Here is an 18,494-nt window from a genome sequence, read left to right on the forward strand (position 1 = left end):
AATCTTGCACCAGGAGAGCTATACAAAGTCTGAATCATTTTAATAAAATCGGGTCCTATTCCAAACCATTCTAGAGCTTGATACATAAATTTCCATTCTACTCTATCAAATGCTTTTTCTGCATCTAAAGATAGCATAAAAGTTGGATCATTCATAGTTTTTGCTAAGTTTAAAGAATGAAATGCTAATCTAGTGTTGTGTGATGAATGTCTTTTAGCAATAAATCCTGTTTGATGTACATCAATAATGAAAGGAAGAGCTTTTGCCAATCTTATTGCTAGTACTTTAGAAATTAATTTACCATCTACATTTAATAAGGAAATAGGCCTGTAGTTTGAAACCAAAGTAGGATCTTTGTTTGGTTTTGGTAAGACAATAATTAGTGAATCAGCCATTGTACCTGATATATTTCCATTATTCATTTGATACTGATATAACTTTAATAGATATGGTAAAATAATGTTTTGAAATGATTTATAAAATTCAACCGTATAACCATCACCACCCGGAGCGGATCCAGCTCTAAGAGACTTCAATGCTGATTCTATTTCTTTTAAAGATATAGGTTCTTCTAAACTTCTTTTTATATGATCTGGAACATTTGGTCCAATAAATGAATTTAAAAAACTTAGTCCATCTCGTTCTTTATTTTCATAAGATTCAGAAGAATATAAATCTTTATAAAAATCAAGAAACTGTATTAAAATGTCTTTATTATTAGTGTGTGTATTACCTTGTATATCTTTTATTGCAATAATCTTGGATTTTCTTTTTTTTGCTTTAAGAAAATTTGCCAATAATTTTCCAGCTTTATTTGAATTTCCGTAAAATTGAACTTGTCTATTAAATAAATCTTTCCTCACAAATTGAGAAGAAATCTCATTATATTTAACTTTTAGTTTTAATAAATCTTGTAATGTATTATTTTCCCATTTTTCAATTAATTTATTTTCTAATAATTTAATTTGTTTTCCTAATTCAAGAAACTGTTTTTTATGTTGTTTGTTAATATATGCGGAATATGAAATAATATTCCCTCTCATTGTTGCTTTAAAAGCATCCCATAAGATTTCAGCATTAATATTATCCGAATCATTAATTTGAAAAAATTCTTGTATTTTTAATTTAAATTCTTCCAGAAAATTTGAATCTGCTAAAAAATTATTATCAAATCTCCAAATTGAATTGAAATGTTCAATATTATTATTTTGAAGATTAATCCACACACCAGCATGATCCGAAATTATAATAGGATCTATTACTGCTTTTAACACACGCTGCGCTAAGTTATTGGAAACAAATATATAATCAATTCGTGAAAAGGATTTGTGGACCTGAGAACAAAAAGAAAATTCTTGATCATTAAAATGAAGAATACGCCATATATCTACTAAATTACAAGATTGAGTCAAATTATCTAAGCCTAATGATTTCATAATTCTACTTGGTTTTTTATCCAAAATTGGATCCATTACAGCATTGAAATCCCCTGCTACTATTAAATTAGATGTAGCCAGTGGTAAAAGTAATTGTTGAATTTGTTTGAAAAACTCCATTTGATTCGTATTAGGAGCATATAAATTGAATAAATCCATGGTAGTATTTCCCAGATCCATTTTGATATGCACCCATCTACCTAAGGGGAGATGGTGTTAATCCTGAGAACATGAGTGCACTAAAAAGTGAGAGCAATTTGTCAAAATGGCATAACGTAAAACATGCTTTAATGTTGAAAACACTTGTTTCAGTATTTTCAAAGAACTAAGCCTCCAAAAGAATCCTCATTGCTCTTATTAGAATGAGAAAGTTACAGACTATAGAATGTAAATATATGCTGTGCTCTAAAATGTTCCCCTCCTGTCCCCAGCCCCATTCACTCATAGAATCCCCCCCCAAGCATATTCTAACATCCCCCAACATCTGCAGGCCTACATCCCCATAACCCATTTTGAAATATTTTTCTTGTCGGGTTCATGTAAAACAAAAACCAGAGGGACACATTTAATATAGGGGCACTGCTAATACTAAATGGTTAATAAAAAAAAATTACATGATATAACTGATATATAAAATTGTCCCTTCTCAGTGCAATCTCTCGACAATGTTCAAATGTTTGTTTTAAGGAAAGGCCCCTGGACTGCCCACAAAATAGCCAGCTTTCACTTTAGCAGTCTGTGGTGATATTCAGTGGCAATAACCAGTTAAGGGACGCTGAATAGCAGTGGATAGCCCTGAACAAGCAATTTAACCAGCTGGTTAAACAGCTTTGAATATCGACCCCTTAATTTTTAGTTGGGAAAAACATCTGAAGGCTTGCATTTGGAAATGTCTCCAAAGTTAAACATCATTTCAGTATAGTAGTAAGTTCTGTGATAGAAGGAGAGATTATAGGATGACTCAGTGGAGGTTGAGGTTAGGGCATAGGTGTTGGAACAGGGAGGGGGGGGCGAAAGGGGCCATGGCCTCCCCAAAAATTGGCAATCGGAAATATGGCTCGCCTGACTTCCCCACCTACCACCTCCCCGCCGCTGTAATTTAAAATCTTCAGGCAGTCAACAGCACAACTAAATGAGCCTCTCGCTGTCTGCCAGTCCCAGAAGTGTGCTTTCTGTAGCATCCTGCCTATTCAGAAAGAGGAAGTGCTGCAGAAAGAACACTTTCGGGGCAGGCAAATGGCAGGGAGCTCACTTTGTTGTGCCGCAAGCTGACTGAAGATTTTAAATTACAGCGCTGGTGAGATCGCAGGCTATGAGTAATGGGGGAAGAGTTTTTCTTGAATGGAATGACTGACATTTCATCAGAAAACCTTTCTACAATTCTGTGGTAGAAAGCATTTCTAAAGCCATGTCTCTCCATATTTTCCATACTTGTTTGCTTTAATAACAAAGGATTAGTGGCAAAGCACAGTGAGAAGCAGGATACCTGGGAAGTTTAGTGGCAGGGAGCATGGGAAGAGGCAGTATACCTGGGCAGTTTGGGTGATTTGCTATCTCTTGTTAATTTAGGAGATTTCTTTGCAGCCCAGTCATCACTCAGTTCGATATCACTTGAATCTGAACAGTTGCAGCTGTCAATCACCGTGGAGATCAAGCTACTCCCATAGATCTCATCTGTAAAACATAAAGCCCCGGCACATAAAATAGAGAAACATGAATGAAATATGACCCAAACTAAAACCAGTATTACAAAGATAAATTACTCTGATTTTATAATAAACACTTGACTCTGTAAGCTTGAAATGCGCATTGCAGGAAGTTTGGAATGGCCCTATGGATTCTAGTCTCACCATCAGAGCCCCTCCTAAAAGTATGCCCGACCACTTTTCAACCCATGGTATATTTGTTAATTAACCATCTGGCAGTGTCCTCTTGCTCCTTTGGGAATTCTGTTCTATAGAACTCTGTTTTGTGACATTTGGAGCATTGAGATAAAGCATCAGCTTACTGCGTCTCAATGGCCACGAATTTAGACTTGGAAGATGAGATGTACGGCGTCTGCTTCTATGAGACAAACATGGTTTTTCTTGTTACATAGAGCATTTTGGACCCCTGTTCGATTACAGAAATTAGATAGTTCCAAGTCTAATAGATGCTGGCACTGTCATCTCGATGTAGGGACATTGGAACATCTACTATTCTATTGTCCCTTGATACTTAGATTTTGGAGATCCATTTGGGGGTCAAGTGAATGAAGTATTGGAAAATCCTGTGGCATGACATTGTGCTAATTGGCAGTTAATGAGGGCTAAAAGTCAAATATCTTCCCATAATAATAAACTTCTCTTTATTATGACAGGAGTTGCCATACAACTCATTTTGAGGAACTGGAAAAACTGGGATCGGTTAAATTATAACTTCTGGTGGGAATCTTTATGCCACATATTTAAAATGGAACGTATGAGTGCCATCCAGCAGGGACATTATAGGAAATTTAAGGAGGTTTGGGAGCCATTGATAAGATTCTGTAAGGAATGATTGTTGATTTTGCCCTTTGATCATACATGTCCAGGGTGGGTGGGGAGATACTTTTAATTTGAGTGCAATTGTTGGATATGTAGAAAGGGAGGGATGATATATGTATTTGTCATAAAATATAATTTGATAGAATTTAAGTGCTGTTAAAGTGCAAAATGTCTGTATATTATGTTGCATTTATTATTGGCTTTAAAATGAATAAAGATATTAAAGTTCCTTAGGACAATGTAACCAGGCCCCTTTTATTCAAAGCTGTGTATGTTAGGGGCCATCGACTCTGGTTCAAATCCTTGCGACTTGATGAATTACAGATCCAAAAAGAAGTCTGTTTTGTACAAGTCCAACAAGGGTCTTCCAGCGTCATCCCCATACTTCCCGCACTACACATTGATTCTTTATGTCTCATTATCATCAAGTTTTCTTGGCAGAATACAGAAATAAATTGCTGAGGCTTTATTCTTTCTTCTCCTTTTTTTATAATCCTTTCCTTGTCTACCTAATTCAGCCATTCTAGCAAAGACCACACAGTATATATTCACACAGTGTCTGGCCAACAGATGCTTTCTTAAGCAGTGGCTTAAACTCTTCCTTCAGACAGGTGCTCTGAATGCTGAACCTGCAGCAACCCCAGGCAAACTGGCACAGGATGTAGAAGACCCGGGCTGGGTCTTCACAGAAACACACAGTACTTCTACTGAGCAACCAAGAAAACTCCTACATCAGGTTTACAATGATATACAACTCATGCAGTACTGTTCCACCAAGGCCTAGGAATCATATAATATTCTAATTTCCTTCTTCAAAATAGTAAGCATTTTCCAACTTACCCATTTTTCCATCTGTTTTGGGATCCATGATGACAAATTCGGGGCGCAGTTTGCTGATCCGACGTCCTTTCAGGATAGGTACCAGTCCTCCAAGGTATTCTAGGTAGAGTGTATAGCATGGGCCTCCCACCTCAGGATCATCTTCTGTGCGCTTCATAGTGCAATGCAGGCCTTCATTGCCTGCCGTTGGGTAGCTGACAAAATCCCGCATGTTGTTGGGGTCTGGGATGGGAGGCTAGAAACAGAAGATGAAGGAAAGAATTACCTTATTTTGGCATTATCATCTGCACAAAAATCTGACAAATCTCCAGTGAGTCACACCTTAGAAACTTCACCCTAACACAGTCTTGTAAGTCTGACTCCTCCTTCATGTACTTCTTTAAGATTTTAAATAAAGAAAATAAAAATGTGTAATATTTACTGGCAGGGAAGTGAAGGCATAACCAAAATGGGAGAACTAGATCAGCCCGGTGCTCATTAACTAAAAATACAGACTTCATAAGCAGCTAATCTGACAATACTAAAAGATTATAAAATAGTATTCCAAGATAAATCTTTCAAAAGCTACACTTGTGGCCTCAAAACCATTCATGTTTTTAGGATATCGGCAGTGAATATGCACAAAATAAATCTGCAAGCATTAAGTTCTCAAATCTGAATGACTACAGGAATCACCATGATAAACTTGAGAGCTGTTCCCCTTTATTCCCTTGTCTGTATAATCAATATTTATAATATTTTAACAACTTACATGCTCTTTGATAGAGAAGCGCGTTTAGTGCAACCTGGATTTCTAGCATGCTCCAACTAAACTAAACTAAACTAAACTAAACTTTAAGTTTATATACCGCGTCATCTCCACAGAAGTGGAGCTCGACACGGTTTACAGGAATTAAAAACAAAGAAAGGAACTCCAATGGAAGGAAGGAGGGCTTGGTAAACAGGAGGGAGAGGGGGGAGGGAGGGGGAAGTTACATTTTGGAGAAGAGCCAGGTTTTCAGATGTTTTTTGAAGTGTTGGAGGGAGGTCGAGCTCCGAAGATGGGCAGTAAAGCTGTTCCACAGCTCGGTGATCCTGAAGAGGAGGGATGTTCCAAGTTTTCCTGTATGGGAAATGCCATTTAGGGAAGGGAAGGATAGTTTGAATTTCTGAGTGGATCTGGTGGAATGGGTACTCGAGAGCCAAGATAGAGGAAAGAGGGGAGGAAGGATACCGTGAAGAGATTTGAAGGTAAGACAGGTGCATTTGTAACGAACCCTGAGGAAGACTGGGAGCCAGTGAAGCTTAGACAGAAGCGGGGAGACATGGTCGAATTTGCCTTTTGCGAAGATTAGTTTAGCTGCGGTGTTCTGAATCCGTTGAAGTCTGATAAGACTTTTCTTTGTTAGGCTTAGGGAGATGGAGTTGCAGTAATCAAGTCTGGAAAGAATGATGGATTGGATAAGGACAGCGAAATGTTGCTGGTGGAAGCAGGATCTGACTTTCCTTAGCATATGAAGATTGAAAAAGCATTTTTTTACTAGGGAGTTGATGTGGTCGTTAAAGGACAATGTAGAGTCAATGAATTCTTGGAGAGAAGCAGACCTGTGCCAGCTAGGATTCAGAGGACAGAAGCCAGCATTCACCATAGAAAGCAAGGAGTAAACCTCAGGACAGAAATTTCTAATCATTCTTCTGAAGCTTCATCGTTATCTGTAGAACCTCCACTTTAAGAACGCTCTGGCTGCCACTATACAGTTTTTTTGTGACTTTTTGTTTTTTCCCTCTATTTTTACCATGGACCCCTGACGAAGGTTTGTCCGAAACACGGACCGTGTCGGGTCCCCTGATTGGTAAAAGGGTTTGCATATAATAATTTTTTGTCACAAATAAATTTTGCCTACGTCTTGTATAGATCTGCAGTTTTGTCTTGTTTGCTCTTGGTTGTTTTTTTACTGCAGTTTAGGTTGGAACTCTTCTTTTTGTTTTGTTGCTTTGAGTCAATGATGATTTCCAGAACTTTGCTAGAGTGCTCATGCTGCAGATTGGTGCCGGAGGAAAGAGGGATGAGGGAGGGTAGATGATCCAATTTCGGGCCGAGCCAAAGAAGTTTTGTTTTGGTCTCATTTAGTTTCATTTGAACGGAGAGAGCCCAGGATTGGAGATTTGTTATGCAAGTTGAGATGTTATCAGAGAGGTTGGTGAGGTTAGAGTCTGTTTCAAGAAGGATAATGATGTCGTCGGCGTAGGTGTAGAGTGTCTCAGAGGTGCTCTTGTCTATGAGACTTCCCATACCTCAGTCTCTCCACTCTTATCAATGGTCCAATCTCAAGATTTCATGATCCCAAGCTTTTCTAGTATAGCTACTATAGCTTATTATTTCACCTCTTAAAGTTGCCTTAGCTGTTTCACAGAAGATTATAGGATCGACCTCGTATTGTGAATTATGGGTTTATAGTCCTTCCAACATGTGAGCAATTTCTTCTGGAATCGAGGGTTTCCACATTAAAGCGCAAAGGAAAATACCCATCTTCTCCTCCCATGCCCAATTTGCCTCCCATCCAATATAGTATATGTCCCTATTTCTGCTTGACTAATGAAGTTAAACATACTTGTAGTTGCTAAAATATAATCACAGCGGGATTGTGTGCCGTAGGCCCTCGATATATGGATATAGTCTTTTTCACCTACATATAGAACTCTTCAAACATTCACTAAATCTAAGCCTTTGGAATTCCCATACTTTCGCCACTTTGTCAGGGCAAACTCTACCCGAGCTATCTGGTGGTCCCAGAGAGCATTAAAGTTCCCTCCTAGTATTATTGGATATTGACTATAAGCTAACAACTTATGTATTAATTTATTATAGAACTTTTTTATTACACACTTTGGGGTCATTCACACTACAAAACATTATTTCCTACCTCAGATCGTCGTCGTCCTCCCTCTGTATCTTTATCCAGCATCTGTAATTGGCCCACTATACCTTTTTGAAAAAGTATTGCAACTCCCCTCCTTTTAGTTGTCGTTGAAGCTGCAATACTATCCCCCACCCACCATTGTTTCAATTTCACATGTTCTTTATCACCTAAGTTTGTTTCTTGCAATAAAGCTACGTCCACCTTGTGGTGCTGCATTTGTTGCAATATTTTTGAGCATCTAATGGGGGGACTGATTCCCCCTACATTCCATGTTACAATCTTCACAATAACTAATCTACGGTTTTTATAAGATCATGAATTTATAATGCAAGTAACTATTGGGCATTCTGGATAGACCATTCAGGTCTTTATGTGCCAAGCTAAAAGCCTACTTTTTTGAAACTGCTTTCAACTCTTAACTCCCTCACTGCTGTCAGATACCTATACCCACTATAATCTCCCCAACCCTGAAATGTCCTGTCTAAATTAGATTGTAAGCTCTTCCAAGGAGGGACTGTCTATTTTATGTTAAAATGTACAGTGCTGTGTACGCCTTTCAGTGCTATAGACATAATAAATAGTAGTAGTAGAAGTCATTTACTATGTGCTCTTCCATTATTGCTCTTCCAACTATATTCAGCATTGCCGTCCCAAGCACTGGTCATGCTTCCTCTCTTCCTTTTTCTTATCATACTTCCCAGGGGCCCACCAAAGTGGTAGTCATGCTTTTGTCTGTTTACTCCCCTTCCTTTACTCACTTCTACCCTCCTCTTTCCTCTCTCCCCAATGAACTGAAAGAGTCACTTCTTACATTTCGCTTGAGGCAGACTAAGGAGGTCCCAAGGCCCCATAGAGAAGAAGTGTTTACCTAGCCGGCATACAACTCCAGATGTCAGTAACCCCTTACATTTACCATGCTCCATTCATTTGTCTCTCAACTCATACTACTACTATTTATTATTTCTATAGTGCTACCAGATGTACAAAGCGCTATACATTAAACACTCAAGAGATAGTCCTTGCTCAAAAGAGCTTACAACCTAATTAGGACACACACACAGGACAAAAGGGTGAAATCAATGCGTACTGCTCAGGAAGGGATTTACAAGAGGACACACCTCCAGTTCCCAGCACTCACTCACAGTAACATCCACACTAGTCGCACCGTAATTCTTTTACACATCTATGTCAAGCAGACCTTTTTATATATAGCAGTTGTCAGCAATATTCTACTGAAAATGAAATCAGGGTGGCAAAGCAGTGTCCTTTGCTCCCCTCCCTGTTCTCTTCCATTTTTTGGCCTGCGTTATTCGTTCCCTATCGCCAGTTGATCTCAAAGCCTCTTCGAAGAGGCTAATGCAGTCCAGGCCTATACATAAAACTGACTCTCCAGGTAGGGTGATAGATGAACAATCTTTTGCTAGTAGGGAAATGTTTTTCTAAACTAATGCCTATAACTTAGTCCAATACTTTACCCCCCAGGATTAAATACCCACATCTTTAAGAAGTGGAAAACAAAAAAGGCTGGTATATATAGGACAACTGTATGAAAATGCAATTTTTCTACCTTTTGGCACCCTACAAGAATCCATATCATCCAATTTCTGGTACGTCAAAGGAAGATTTAATCAAAAAGATGACACCTTTTTTAATGACTTTAGAAAGGGAGGGGACAGTACAAATTTAGGTGCTTTCAAAACTTTGTTAGATGTTGCTTTACACAGATGAACTTCAATTTAACCATATCAATGGCTGCGGCCTTGGGGAGACTTTAGAGAAAAGACATGACTTCTAGTGTTCTGTACCATGAATAAAATATCTATTTCAATTAATATAAAAATTGGTGTCACTTGACACTACATAGCTTAAATAAAACATATATGACTCAGCATTCGAGTTATGCTGGAGACCCTCTGGATTAGTGGAAATGGTGATGCATTTATGATGTGAGTGGTCTGTCATTCAGAGCTATTGGAGTATACACAGAAGACTTTTTTACAATACCTCAAGGGAACTACAATATTATCTAGCGCAGTAGTCTTCATTATGTGTTAAGCTGGGGTCACTTTGGATTCTAATAAACTGAAGGAGAGCATCTAAATATTTTTTTTATGGCGGAAGGGGCCTCAACACTGCTGACATCGATCCCTAGAGGCCATCTTCAAACTTCATAGGGGAGTATTTTCCAGGTTGTGACCATTTCCAAATGTATTCTCCCATCTATTGAGAAATGCCTTGTCCTTCAAACATGTGCTCTTGCCCCCCCACCATCTACTTTCCTATATCTGTCTTGAGCATGGGTAGAGGTAGAGCAGCAGAAAAAAAACCTCACCCAAAAAGGCAATGAGAGCCACCAAAGAGATTTCTGGGGGCCACCACTGACCCCCAGGTCTTGCATTGAAGAACACTGATCTAGAGACTAAAATATTTCTAATGCCAAGTATGCCAGCTGGCTTGAAATGGACCTTGGTTGATTGTTAGGAAGTTGCATACTGTTAGCAAGCTGCATAGTAGGAGCCTTCTGTGAATTAGCAAAGGCATGGAAGCAACTTCTTGTTTCCTGACTAAGTTGACAGCCATTAGGATAGATTCTTTAGAGAAATTCAAGAGAGTTTGGGCACCTTATGAGAGTTGGGCTCGGAATAACAACTAAGAAACTTGTTGGATGAACTCTGACTGGGAACTTTTTGAGTGGTTTTTGTAGCTACCGGTGTATGCTTTCAAATAGAATTGTTCTTCTAATGGTAGGGAAAGGAGGGAGGGTCACAGCGGGTTCTAAAGAAAATTGTCATGGCAGTGTTGTGATTGACTACTTTCCATATTATTCCATTTTAAAGCTTAAAAAAATAAAATAAATATAGTTCTCTAATGGTAAAACCTGCCTCTGGTCAGGACATTATGGTTGTAACCTCCAAAAGGAAATTAAAAATGTATTTAGTCCAATAGAAAGGTCTTCACCCTATATTCTGTTTTTGTTATGTCTAGTTATTAAACTGAATACTAGGTAATTTTTTTTACTGTGTCTATTTTTTCCCACATTTACTCTGGGGATATATATTGGTGATTTTCTCTGCATTGGTTTTCATCAGTTTCAATATGAGAAGCCCTGTCACCACCACTGATCACTTATTAGCGCTTGCTATTGGAGTGTTTGCTTTCTTTTCTTTGATGCCTAGTTTGGGCAGAGGTGAGTTGGAGAACTGATTTAAATAGCAAGCAGTTATAATATCTTGCACGACTTATGTTTCAGAAAAACATTTTCTTTCCAGGCTGAGGATCTCATGGCCTCAGATCTTCTCTGTATCCCATTACATTACCTTTATGGTGGTTATAAAAGCAGTTGTGAGGTATGAACATAGCCGAGGAGGCAGGATGAGCTTGCCAATTTCTCTGTCATCCCGCAAACAGCTAGCGATCGTATGCTGGCAGAGAAGCTGCAGGCTGGAGATCCGATGTTCCACTCTGACAACATACAGCGCAGGGCCGGAGGCCAGGAACAAGCGAGAGTCTCTGTGACCCCAGCAAATTGATATGATGGAACGCTGAGAAGAGCAAGAAACACACATTAAAGTCTCTCAGGTTTTAAGTATACTTCTGAAAGGTCAACAAATGATCAATGAACTATTTTGCAAATAACCTCTTTTTGTAAGGGCAGATTGTTAGTTTGTGATTCATTCTATAAAAACACAGATTATAGGCAAACTGAAACCGCTTTTTTTCAGGTTCGGTCAAAACTAAAACTGGTCCTAAAAATTGCCTAGACATTTTGGCTGGAACTGAAATTGCAGCTGAAACTTATTGCCTGGTTTTAGCCAAAACTGAAAACTAAAGTTTGGTTGTGTGAATGTGAACCAATGAGGCCCTCTAAGGATTGTCAGAGTTTGCAGTCAGCAGCCCTCTGCTAAACCCACTGGAGATTATCACCCTCCTATCCCAGGAACTGCAAAGCACAGGCGCATAGGCTGACATCTGGGAGAGTCATTTTAACAAGGACTTCTCAATAATTTTAACATGTTTAAATTCTCAAGTTAATGTACTGTAGATATAATTAAATTTCCTCCGAGACAGGAACTTTGTGAGAACATGTAAAAAAATTAATTATAACTAGCCTTTAATGCCTACTCTAATTATGAACTAGTAACAAGAGAAAGTAGAAGTGAGATGTTTCACATTTTGTATTTAGTTATAAAATTAACTAAGGACAAGCATGATATAGATTCTTACTACAAAAGCATAAATATCTACACTGTGGAAGTTATACAGGCAGTGCCCGGGTTAAGAACGGACGGAGTGAGACATGAATTTGGGATGCAGAACAGAGGGAGGGAAGGACGATGAGGGGTACGCTGGGACACAGAAGGGAGGAGGAGGGTCACATTGGCACAGAAAGGGAGAGACAGATGAGATTTTAGAGAAATTGGGCCTCTTCTCCCTTGAAAAGAGGAGACTAAGAGGGGACATGATTGAAACATTCACGATAATGAAGGGAATAGACTTAGTAGATAAAGACAGTTTGCTCACCCTCTCCAAGGTAGGGAGAACGAGGACACTCTAAAGTTAAAAGGGGATAGATTCTGTACAAACGTAAGGAAGTTCTTCTTCACCCAGAGAGTGGTGGAAAACTGGAACGCTCTTCCAGAGGCTGTTATAGGGGAAAACACCCTCCAGGGATTCAAGACAAAGTTAGACAAATTCCCGCTAAACCAGAACGTACGCAGGTAAGGCTAGACTCAATTAGGGCACTGGCGGGAGCAGACTGCTGGGCACGATGGACCACTGGTCTGACCCAGCAGCGGCAATTCTTATGACAGGACCCCGGTTTGTAAGCACAAGTCTGACATAAGTTGGATGTTCTTAACCCGGGGACTGTCTGTACTAGCCTGATGCATAATCCAGAATAAAAAAAGCACATTGATGTTAGTGAATACAAAGACTACATGATCTGAAAAATAGAATCAAGAGGAATACATTACACAAATTATTTTATAATATATAAACTTAATTTCATTGTAATTTTTCCCTACTAATACTATAGAACAATCACTGCAGATTCTTCACCCACATAATCTATACTTCTGCACATCACAAGTTTGATTAAAATGCTGCATTTTCATTATACCCCACGGAGCCTAGAAATTCTTTACAATTACTCAAACAGTATCCAAGCCAAAATATACATAATAATTTAAATAATGAAAGACTACCTTACAATTCCTGATGTCAGGGCAGGAGTGATTTCTAGTTCCTCTTGCCTATGCCAATTAAGGTCTTAAGCTAGGACTTCTTCAGATTTGTCCTCCAGTTTTTTAACTATTTAGAAAATATTCTCTTTTTCTTTTATGTGCCTATGACCATCTACTCACATAATGAGAGAAGCCATTTCTGGCCTATTAGTCAGTCTGGACACAGTGGGTGCTAAAGAGAGAGAAAGGCATTGCAGATCTCCTTTCTGTTTTTCTGCTGAATGAATCTGTCAAAAGAATTTTGTTTGTGCAGCACAACTTTAAGCATATGTCATGCAAAGACTTTCACGTGTACCTCAGACGTCAGCCAAAGTTGCTGAAGCATATCTGCTCTTCTGATTAGTACGCTTAGGGCCAGACTCAGTCAAATTCAAATCCTGATGGTCTCTTAAAATGTGCTTGCACCATGGCGTGGCTTTATCCCATGGCGAATGCCTTTAACAAGCGCTTTGCTTCCCCGAAGGTGGATTTTGTCCTCAAGCATCTGTTTGATTTGGCGGCCCCTGGTGTTAACGCGGCATTGGCCTCTTCTTTCGTGGCAAGGGCATGCCTTTCCAAACTGTGCCATGATCCTGAAATTATGGTGCTTCTGGACTTGGATTTTATAATTTCAGGAGTGGATTATATGGCTGATGCCTTGTATGACATCTTGAAAGTCTTTGCTAAGCTTTCCGTCTATTCCGTTTTGGCTCACAGGATGCTCTGGATCCAGCAGTGGTCTGGCTATTCTTCTAAAGCGACCTTGAGTTGATTGCCCTTTAAGGGACTTTCAAACAAATGTTGTTTTTCTGGATTACTTGGTATGGACTGACTGTGGTTAGACCAAGTTTTGCAGTATTACATAAAAATATAAGCAGTGCCTCTGCTGTGTCAGACGAGAGGTCCATCAGGTCCAGGACCTATATAGTAATCCTCTATCTATACCCTTCTATCCCCTTTTCCTTCATGACATCATCCAATCCCTTCTTGAACCCCAATACCATACTCTGTCCTATCATACCCTCTGGAAGCGCGTTCCAGGTGTCTACCACCCTTTGGGTGAAGAAGAACTTCCTAGCATTGGTTCTGAATCTGTCCCCTCTTAATTTTTCCGAATGTCCTCTCGTTCTTGTAGTTTTTGAAAGTTTGAAGAGTCTGTCCCTCTCCACTTTCTCTATGCCCTTCATGATCTTGTAAGTCTCTATCATGTCCCCTCTAAGCCTCCGCTTTTCCAGGGAAAAGAGCCCCAGTTTCTCTACCTTTTATCAATCTCGTTGCTCTTTTCTGAACCCTCTTGAGTAATGCCATATCCTTCTTAAGGTACGGTTACCAATATTGGCCGCAGTACTCCAGATGCGGGCGCACCATCACCCGATACAACGGCAGGATAACTTCTTTCGTTCTGGTTGTAATACCTTTCTTAATAATACCTAGCATTCTATTCGCCTTCTTAGAGGCTGCTGCGCACTGTGTTGACGGTTTCATTGTCTTTTCCACTATTACCCCCAAGTCCTTTTCTAGGGTACTTTCACCCATTACCAGCCCTCCCATTCTATAGCTGTACTTCAGGTTCCTGTTTCCTACATGCAAGACTTTACATTTCTCTACATTAAACTTCATCTGCCATCTCGTCGCCCACTCTTCTAGTTTTTCAGGTCCCCTTGTAAGTCTTCACAATCCTCTCTTGTCCCAACTCCACTAAATAGTTTGGTGTCGTCTGCAAATTTTATTACTTTGCACTTCATCCCTGCTTCTAGATTGTTTATAAATACATTGAACAGCAGCGGTCCAAGTACCGACGACCCCTGCGGAACACCACTCGTGACCATCCTCCAATCCGAGTAGTGGCCCTTCACTCCTACCCTTTGCTTTCTACCCACTAGCCAATTTTTCATCCATCTATGTACGTCTCCTTCCACATCATGGCTCTTCAGTTTCCGTAGTAGGCGTTCATGGGGTGCCTTGTCAAAGGCTTTTTGGAAATCTAAGTATACGATGTTTATGGGGTCCTCTTTGTCCATTTGTTTGTTAATTCCTTCGAAAAAGTGCAATAAGTTCGTTAGCCACAATCTTCCCTTGCAGAATCCATGTTGGCTTGTTTTCATCAGTTTATTCTTTTCTAGATGCTCATCAATGCTTTCTTTTATCAGCGCTTCTGCCATCTTCCCCGGAACCGAAGTCAAACTTACCGATCTGTAGTTCCCCGGGTCACCTCTCGATCCTTTTTTAAAGATGGGCGTAACATTAGCTATCTTCCAATCCTCTGGGATCACGCCTGTTTTCAGGGATAGATTACAAACCCGCTGTAGTAGTTCCGCTACTTCCTCCTTTAGTTCTTTCAATGGTGGATTCCGTCCGGGCCCGGAGATTTGTCAGTTTTTAATCTACCTATCTGCTCATATACGTCTTCAAGGCTTACCCTCTATGGATGTTAATTTTTCTGCTCGATTTCCTTTGAAGATTTTTTTTCAGGTTCCGGCACGTTGGATGTGTCCTCTTTTGTAAATACTGATGAAAAGAACTTGTTTAGTCTATCCGCCACTTCTTTTTCCTCCTTCACCACTCCTTTCCTATCTCCGTCATCCAGCGGTCTCACTTCCTCCCTTGCCGGCTGCTTCCCTTTAATATATCTGAAGAACGGTTTGAAATTTCATGCTTCCCTGTCCAAAATTTGTAATTTCATTACCAGCGACATGATCGGTAGTTTCCTAAAAATAACTGTCTAAAATAGTGGATCTCAACCTTTCTTCTATTGACACACCTTATAGACACCATTCATGAATGTGACACAGTGAACACTAAAATTCACACCTAAATATTTAATTAACTAAGTTTTGTATGAATTTGCATATCCTATATCAAAAAGCTGTATGCGACATCAGTCCCAAATTTCTCTCTTGTCATACAACAAAACAAATATATATTAAAATTCTATTGTCATCTCAATAACAGTAACACAAAAATCTGCAAATTTACTACTATGTGGCAAACAGAATCTATGAGAAGCAGACCTGCAACATTTTCAGTTGGGGGTGGAGGCAACAGTTATTATTGGGGGCAGTGAGGAAGCACAAATAGGGACCAGTTATAGCAGTGGTCTCAAACTCGAACCTTAGTGGGGCCACATTTTGGATTTGTAGTACATGGAGGGCTGCAGAAAAAAATAGTTAATGTCTTATTAAAGAAATGACAACTTTTCATGAGGTAAAACTCTTTATAGTTTATAAATCTTTCCTTTAACAGTTAAAGGAAAGATTTATAAACTATAAAGAGTTTTACTTTATGCAAAATTGTCATTAACTATTTTTTTCTGCGGCCCTCCAAGTACCCTATTTTTTCTGCAGCCCTCACATTTAAAGTTTAATATCTTTCCTTTCTCAAAACTGACACATTTCAATCACTATATTGAAAATAAAATCATTTTCCCTACCTTTGTTGTCTGGTGACTTTATTTTTCTGTGCATTTAACTATTTTTCCAGGGTCTTCTTGTCCTTTGACTGTTTTTCTCTCCATCTTCACTTTCTGCCTTGCATCCATCTTTGGCATTAACTGCTTTCTTTTCAAAATCTACGTTTCCATGTCTTACCTTCCCTTCTGTCTCTCTCTTCTTCTGTCCCTATTTCCATGGTCTGACATCTCTTTCTTTCCTTTCTCTCCCCTCCTTCCTTCCTTCCTTTCCCCTGGTCTGGCATCTGTCTCCTTCCCTCCCCCAACTTTTTATTTCTTTCACCCTGCTCCCTTCTTTCTTTCTTTCTCTCTCTCTCCGTGCCCCCTTTCTTTCTGTCTTTCTCTCTCCATGCCCCTTTCTGTCTGTATCCTGTCTCCCTTCTTTCTTTCTGTCTCCCTGTCCCCCCCTTTTTCTCTTTACTTCTCCCTGCCCTCCCCCAAGCCACTACCATCGGGGAACAGGCTGCGCCGAGGTCTTAACTCTCCCTGCTTATCTTCCCCAGCACGGGGCAGACCAATTCTCGCCACCCGATGTCAATTCTAAAGTCGGGGAGGGACTTCTGGGCCAGCCAGGAAGCGATTGGCTGGCCCGGAACTTCTCCCCGATGTTAGAATTGACGTCGAGTGGCGAGAATTGGTCAGCTCTGAGCTGGGGAAGATAAACAGGGAGAGTTAAGACCTTGGCGCGGCCTGTTCCCCAATGGTAGTGGCTTGGGGGAGGGCAGGGAGAAGTAAGACCTCGGGCGCTGGCCTGTTCCCCGATTGCGGTGGCTTGGGGGAGGGCAGTTGGAAAGGAAGTAGATTGGAGACCCCTGCTTTAGTCGAGGACAGATTGCGGGCTGCAAAATAGTTCTTGGGGAGCCGCATGCGGCCCGTGGGCTGCGTGTTTGAGACCGCTGAGTTATAGGAATTTCAAGAATGTGTCTCTAAAGATTGCTGGTCTTACCAGCTTACAGGCACTGATGGCTATAAAGGCTTGTTGGCTACACCTCTTTTTTGATATCGCCCACCTGTTGGGGACACACCAGTGTGTCCCAACACACTGGTTGAGAATCATAGGTCTAAAACAAACACAGAAGCATCACAAGTACAATCTACAAAAACCATGTGTCAACCTAAAGAGATATAAAAATAAAGCAGAATGCTAGTATCTTTGTTGTTCCATTACTGATGGAATTCCCATAATAGAAAAGGAGGTCTTTATTTAAATAATGAATATGTAACCAAAACATATGTAGGGTCACATGGCTAGTCAATATTGTTACATCAGGTGATCTTAGACAACTACAGCTGACCAGTCTGACAAACTTCTATGCACATCATAGTAAGATAGTAAATGACAGCAGACAACAACCTGAATGGTCCATCCAGTCTGCCCAATAGTTGCATGCATTATAAATTCATGATTAAATTCTTTTTATTTTTCTTTGATATTTTTTGACAAGGACTGCAGAAGTCCACCCAGTACTGTCCATAGGTACCAACTACTGGAGTTGCCGTCGAAGCTTACTCCAGCCTATCTAAACCATCTTGTGAATGACATACCAAAGACATAAGCATAGATTTATGGAAAAATTAAAAAGTAGCAAGGCTGCAAAGTTTCATAATTTTATAGAGCAGTGAAGTGGTCCTAATTTCTTATCAAGGGGCTTTTGTCAGTTTTCTCTACTTGTTGATATACTTTTTGCTTTTCATAAAATTAGTTAAGAGGAGATCCTAAAACCCCAAGTACATTACTTGGTTAACATTTAACAAATAAATTTAAAAAAAAGGATAAAATAATGCACAGTATATTCCCGGCACAAAACTCACAAGGGAGTTGGCATCAGCATATAGTTATTCTAAGCACATTTCTACCTGCACAGGGGTTTCTAGTGTGTAGACGTGCTCCCCGCGACTGTTGTAGAACTTTATAAGTGCACTCTTCAGCATGGAGCCACTGCCCAGTTCCACTAGAGGGTTGAGCTTCTCCATTCCTGCTACAGCCAGGAGATCTCCCTGAGTGCACCACTGGACAACAACATCTGAAATCATAAAAGCAAAAAGCATCAGTGTTGAGGTTATGTGACCCTACTGAAAAGTACAGGCCATCATTTATTATTTCATTTTTTGACAATTCATTT

The 18,494-nt window shown here is 39.8% G+C and overlaps 1 protein-coding gene across 11 annotated transcripts in view; it reads right to left on the minus strand.

Moving 5' to 3' along the window:
• The window catches only part of TULP4 (TUB like protein 4), a 179,820-nt gene that overhangs the window by 54,430 nt on the left and 106,896 nt on the right, over nucleotides 1–18,494 (minus strand). For all 11 annotated transcript variants that reach the window (XR_004538729.1, XR_004538730.1, XM_033936754.1 and 8 more), the window contains 4 exons: nucleotides 18,229–18,395; nucleotides 11,019–11,243; nucleotides 4,802–5,036; nucleotides 2,966–3,110 (listed from right to left, as the gene is read on the minus strand). Coding sequence is in view for 9 of the 11 variants with exons in the window: in XM_033936754.1 (XP_033792645.1) it covers nucleotides 2,966–3,110; nucleotides 4,802–5,036; nucleotides 11,019–11,243; nucleotides 18,229–18,395 (772 nt within the window). In the remaining 2 variants the exon portion in view is untranslated. The remainder of the gene's footprint in view (nucleotides 1–2,965; nucleotides 3,111–4,801; nucleotides 5,037–11,018; nucleotides 11,244–18,228; nucleotides 18,396–18,494) is intronic.

This window comes from Geotrypetes seraphini, chromosome 3, assembly GCF_902459505.1.
Source record: "Geotrypetes seraphini chromosome 3, aGeoSer1.1, whole genome shotgun sequence".
Classification (NCBI taxonomy): Eukaryota; Metazoa; Chordata; class Amphibia; order Gymnophiona; family Dermophiidae; genus Geotrypetes; species Geotrypetes seraphini.